At 40.2% G+C, this 6000-nt stretch overlaps 1 protein-coding gene across 2 annotated transcripts in view; it reads right to left on the reverse strand.

Annotated features, from left to right (window-relative positions):
• Window positions 1-6000, reverse strand: part of LOC110043422 (uncharacterized) — a 34456-nt gene that overhangs the window by 5742 nt on the left and 22714 nt on the right. For both annotated transcript variants that reach the window (XM_089272820.1, XM_089272821.1), the window contains exons 15-24: window positions 5787-5872; window positions 5169-5252; window positions 4444-4526; window positions 3694-3857; window positions 3503-3564; window positions 2656-2727; window positions 2339-2413; window positions 1491-1660; window positions 783-909; window positions 363-444 (exon numbers count right to left, since the gene is read on the reverse strand). In XM_089272820.1, coding sequence (XP_089128946.1) covers window positions 363-444; window positions 783-909; window positions 1491-1660; window positions 2339-2413; window positions 2656-2727; window positions 3503-3564; window positions 3694-3857; window positions 4444-4526; window positions 5169-5252; window positions 5787-5872 — 1005 coding nt within the window. The remainder of the gene's footprint in view (window positions 1-362; window positions 445-782; window positions 910-1490; window positions 1661-2338; window positions 2414-2655; window positions 2728-3502; window positions 3565-3693; window positions 3858-4443; window positions 4527-5168; window positions 5253-5786; window positions 5873-6000) is intronic.

Genomic DNA, 6000 nt, shown 5'->3' on the forward strand with positions numbered 1-6000 from the left:
CTCTGCTGATGTAAAACATGGAAACACAACACAACCATTACTCAAGTGTTACCAATAGCCGCGATGTAAGCCAGTAAGTTTCGCTGCAGGTTCCAAGACACTTGAAAAAAAGTGAGTTCTATACACACATGCCGGGCACATCTCGAAAGATATAACCAAAATTGCATTTTGAAAAATGCGTCTAAATGTTTTCTTCCTAACACATTTCATTCTTACCCAGTGTTAGCATCTTTGTTCTTTTTTGGGTTATTATCACTTTTTGAAGTTTCTCAGCCGATTTGAAGGTATTTTCGTGGGAAAATGGCTTACTTTATCGCGTTATGTATCTTTACAACTAGTCTAGAATCTTAGTTACTCTTTACCTGCTGCCTGTTGACAACATCTGTTTCCATAGAAACTGCTACATCTCCCAACTCTGCAATCTCATCTCGAATTCTATCCAACCTGGCGAATTTAACAGAGTGCTGCGTGAGAACTTGCACACGCTTGGGTTTTAAGCTACTGACCGCAGAGACGCAGAGCCTTTGTTTGAATGGTTTAAATCTGACTGTTGTGGCAGATGGATTCGTCAGGTAATGGCGGGAAAACAGCACTACATGTTGTAACTTGCGAGATTCATACGTACATGTCGCACTCAGCCATTCATGTCTTACTTTTCTTTGTTGTTTTTGTTTTCGTTTTTTTTGTTTTTGTTTTTGTTTTTCGCTTCGGGACATCATGTTTATATATTACATCATGAGTTAACCTGGAAATACTACAACTTTCTCAGTGTCGGCTTATACCTTTCTTTCCGTCTGGCAGCTAAAACAACCTTTGCACCATTTTCCGCCAGGGCTCTGGCCACAGCTTCACCAATTCCACTAGAAGCTCCTGTAACTATGGCAACCTTACCTCCAAGGGATCTGGGACCTTGAAAACAAATCAAATGCAGACTTAGTAACCATGGCTACTGATTGACAGAAGGTAATGGTGTTTTACTTCTGAATAACGATTGTTTAATACTAAAACCTTTTTTTCGGCTAAAATAAATGATTACTGAACGATAGAGCGGATTTTACTTGAGTGTCGGAAGGAATTCGCACTTGCTCTGGTTTTGCGTAACTTAAAAAACTCGCCCAACTTGGTGATCCAATCAGTAAAACCAAAACAAACCTATCTCGCTCGTACTCGTTTTCCTGCGTTTCGCGTCCGCTACATGTGTTTGCTTTGAGTTTTGATTGATTCAATGAATTGTCTGCATCCTTTGTGCTTGGGTACAGTGAAAACTTTGGTTTTGGTTTCACGATACTCAATTAGAAACCGCTCTTACGAATTAATTAAATTAAATGTGAAACTGTAATAGCTTGAGTGAAGTACGAATTCACGATCACTACAAAAATTGCATTTCGCACGAGAGGGTGTGGTAAGATCGCAACTCGCGACTCGCAACTCGCAAGATACCCGGTCCCTCTTTTAGGTAAGTGCTTGTTATCCTCATAGAAGTACTGTACCTTTCATCTTCTTCTTAGGAGTTGGCAGAGCACCCTGAGCAACGAGAGCAGAAAAATAACTTGAGAGAAGTTCAGCACTTATGAGAGGATAACTGACTTTGAAGTACTCCATGACTCCTTCAAAATTGGTCATTGTGTAAGTGCTCAGCTTTGAGAAGAAAGACGAGTCTCTGTACAGAAAGGGTGAAAATAGTATGAATAAATTATAATATGCTTAATATGTAAATCGTACACTGTACAATGATCGTCACGTAAAACGCCAATATGAACGGCTGTATTATGTTAATTCAAACATGTTCAAACCTATCTTATTAAAAATTAGCTCTAGCTGGTTTTCATGCGGGTCCCCTACCCTGGTCGAACTGGAATTTAGACTGTTGTTTTTTGTGGAGGGAGGAAAATGGAGAACCCGGAGAAAAACTCTCGTAGCGAGAAGAGAACCAACAACAAACTCAACCCACTTATGACACCGGGCAGGAATCGAACCCAGGCCACTTTGATGGGAGGCGAGCGCTCTCACCACTGCGCCATCCCTGCTCCTTTGATTAATTAGACTATGAGACAAGAGGGGTGTAATTTTATTTCGTGTAAAACAGATGTTTGATTCAATGGATTCAAGGCTTCAAAATTTCAAAATCAAAACCAAATTCAATGCTCTCTCCTAAGCATAACCTGCAAAGACACGTACAGTACTTTCTGGTTTCAAACGGACAGCACTGAAAACATGAGACGTCTTCACGCACGTTCTCAAAAGTGTCAAGTTTTGGGGGCTGTATACGAAAGAACAGAGGAAAGCCGGAAAGCGAAAAAGAGTATGAAAAAATCGACTAAAATGTAGTGAAACTTACGCCATCCAGATCTCAAGCAGGCGAAGCAGTGAATCGAGTCCACCATTCGGATCATTCTTGCAGAAAACGTCAATTCTGAGGACAAAGTGTAACGAGACGATTCTCATTTGAATGGCTACATATCTAGTTCACTGTAATCAATAAAGAATTTTGAAGCCGCAGCAAAGGCCACGGTTTTTCAAATAAAAAAAAAATATGAAACGCACTACAATGAAACCAATAAGTAGTTAATTTTACATGAAATAGTACACCTGAAAAAAGGGCAAACAGTTTTAAACTTGCACCCGTGTTTGAGCGTAGAAAAAACAGTTCTGTACCTCTTATACCAGTCTTCAAAAGGAATAACGTCCAGCGGATAGCCATGAACACTCATCCATTCAAACAACCACCTGAAAAAAAAAATCCTTTAAGGATAAATATATAGCAATTTTGCCAAGGATGCGTCATACGATGTACCCGTAAACGAGGGCAAGGTTGTGTTAAAAAGCCCTAGGGGTCGAAAATTTGACTATCGAGGGGGGATGGATGATTTTGAAAACACAGATCCTGCAAGCATACTTGTACCAAACAAAAATTCATCCACGCGACCACTGCTGAGAAAAAAATACACGCAAGTTCAGTGAGCCGAAAAAAAAGCAGGTTATAGGGAGAGAAAATATCATGCACACACGTCCCAAGAGAAAAATTTCCCAGACCTCCTACTGCATAAAAGGGTTAAAAAAATTGTGCCTGTACCAAATCAGCCGCCACCCCCTCAAAAGTCAAATACCCAGGGGGAGGGGGAAGGGAGGACTCCCATATGAAAAGGACGGGGGTGCTTGTCGTACCTTTCAGGGGTTAAAAGAGCGTTTTTGGTAGCTCTTAGGGTGTTCAGCCTCAAAAGGTCCACAGAGCGAGCTTGTGCGGTACATATTAAGGTATTGAGTCGAAAAAATACGACAGGAGATAATGTGTTATGTAAGAATTGGTACCTCTTAGGGGAGAAAAAAATTTCAAGCCACGCCCACAAAACAGGATCTTGGTACCTCTTAGGGGTTCTCTTCAAAATTTCAGACGAGCACCCCCGTACTTTTTATGTGAGAGTTCCCCCGGGGTCAACGGTCCACCACCTAGGTCTCCAAAGGCACATGCTAACAAAAACCGTTTTTGATAAACATCACTTACTTTGCATTTAACGGCTGTGGATTGACGAGGTGGAAAACTTTTCCTAGTGCCACCGACATATCCTGCATTGTACAGAAAGCAAACAACGCAACACAAAAATAAGCAAATAAAAAAAATTATTTTTTGCGTAATAGTAAGTATAATAGTCGGAAAAACCATAGCTAAAGATCTCTGTTGGTCAAAATTTTTACCTGTGACATTTTAACAATCATTTCACTGACAAAATCCACTGGAGTCATCTCCACTTGCCAGTCGATATTTGGAGCAGACAGTGTTGTAGTGATGCCTTTGATCATCAACAGAATAAAATCTAAGGGGTTCCACTGAACATGCTCTCGGTCACCAGACAGATTCCCTAAAACAGATGACATATTTCTCATAATTGTTCATAGTACTTTGTCCAAGCTAAAGGTTGGACATTGAGTGGGACATTGCAGTCCAGATGGAGCACTTCAAGACTGAATCCTGGTTAGGGTCTTTGTGTTGTGCTGCTGGGCAAGATGCCTTGTTGTTACCTATTTTCGCTGGAACTTGATTTCGCGAAAGTGGAACAGACATATTTCGAAGTCAAAGTTGTTATTGAAATGGAGGCCACGACAAGGAACAGAGAAATAATTAACAAATATAAACAGCTTGTCGTGACGACTTACAAAACTGCACCAAGGATATAAACTCACAAGAACTGTAGCAAGAAGGTGACACTGATTCAGACTACGAGAGCTCCGACGGCCGAGACATAAATAGAGAGCAAGATAATTACGTACGTAGCTAACTGGATTGAATAGAAGGATATTCAAGTTCGCATGGTTATTGAATATCGCGAAAGTAAGTAACAATAATATACTTCTTAACTTTACTCTCACAGTGCTTCTCTCCACTTAACCTGTTTCTAAGCAAATCTGGATGACTTTATGTCAACAGCTAATTAAATGTCTCTGTACCTAATCTGTAAATGACAACAGGTAATCCTTGAGTCCTCGCTCTCAACACCAGCTGCTCTGCAACCCACTTGGACTGAGAATACCTGGGCACCAACATCAGTCAGTTAGTGTAATACAGAAGGGGTGTATGGAGCATGGGATCGATAAGCAAGAAGGGTTCATATCGTCAGTATTATCAATTCTGCCATGCTAGTAACTAAAAGCCTCTTCCAACCGTTTTAATCGCTCCCAAGATAGACAATACTAGAAAAAGCCTGTGTGCACCCCCAGCAGTTTGTGGATGTATTCTGGATATACTGCAGATTCAGGAAAAGGAAAATAGATCATGGTTGTAGTGTCATCTACTGGACAAAAGAGTGATGGAAGAAAGGTATAGCACATGGACAGCAATCTATCTATCTTTTTAATAAGAGTCCGTTAAGATAATGTTACTTTTATAGCGCATACTAACATGTGGGTATGTTCATATGTTATATCTGGATATGTTCCAACCCGTTCCCAGGGCAAGGAAAAGGGCCTGGGAACGAGGTTGGATATATTCATATGTTAGCCTAAATTGTTCAAGCTCGTCGTTTGTAATCCTGTTAATCTTCTCCATTAAGTAGTTGGGTAAAATCATGTTTACAGCTGGCCAGTCTGTCTAATGGCCAAACTCAAGCGAGCCCCTGTTAAATTATAGATGACATTAATCAATTCTGTAAGTATCACATGTCAACATAACATACCCATCATCAAGTTGCGTTGCATATTGATTCATGTCTGCATCTTCTGAACAATTTGACAATCCATGAGGGAACACAGCATCCGTGCTACGAAAAAGGAAGAAGACACAAGAAACTGTTATGGCAGACCCAACAACTACAGTTGTTACAACAAATTAGATTTTGGTCTTCTCTGCCCTTGACCGGCCCGAGCCTCTATAAAACCTGTTTTGATTCGTTCTTGTTAAAGAAGCTACGTCACGGTTTGAAAAGTTTACCCTAAATTTTTCAAGTTCGTGGTTTGTAATACGTATCAATCTTCTCCATCCTAAACCATCCTTGTTCCGTTATGGTTTATTATTGTCTCTTTGGTGTTTTTCTATCTTAGTAAACTACTATTTTCAGGTTTCCTTCAAAAAGGTAATTTTGTACGCGGCTAAAATAACTCAAAATACCGTGACTTAATCTGCACCTTTTCTTGGTCTTAGTGGTGGGGGTGTTGTTTGTGATGTTTACGCATTGTTTTGTTTGGCCAAATATAAAGAACCTTGTGAACCGTGCAGGTCAGTCCCTCCTCCGTTGATCACTCTTCCTGAGAAATATTCATTTGGGTAACAAAAAAGTCACATTGTTTTTGCATACCTGATGTAGTGTAGTGGTTTGATTTTACTAGTACACGCAAACAGCAGAACGTTTTGGGTTCCTTGAACATTTGCTCCTCGCAAAGCCTGTTGAGAATAAGGAAGTATGTAATACTATAGTAAACAATCACAAGAGAGCCTGACAACTGTGGTTATTTTAAAAAAAACTACACGATTCATAGACTGTATGGAAAGTGATTGCCCCTGAAACAAAT

The sequence above is a fragment of the Orbicella faveolata genome, unplaced genomic scaffold (assembly GCF_042242905.1).
Source record: "Orbicella faveolata isolate gen_17 unplaced genomic scaffold, um_ofav_v1 contig_35, whole genome shotgun sequence".
Lineage (NCBI taxonomy): Eukaryota > Metazoa > Cnidaria > Anthozoa > Scleractinia > Merulinidae > Orbicella > Orbicella faveolata.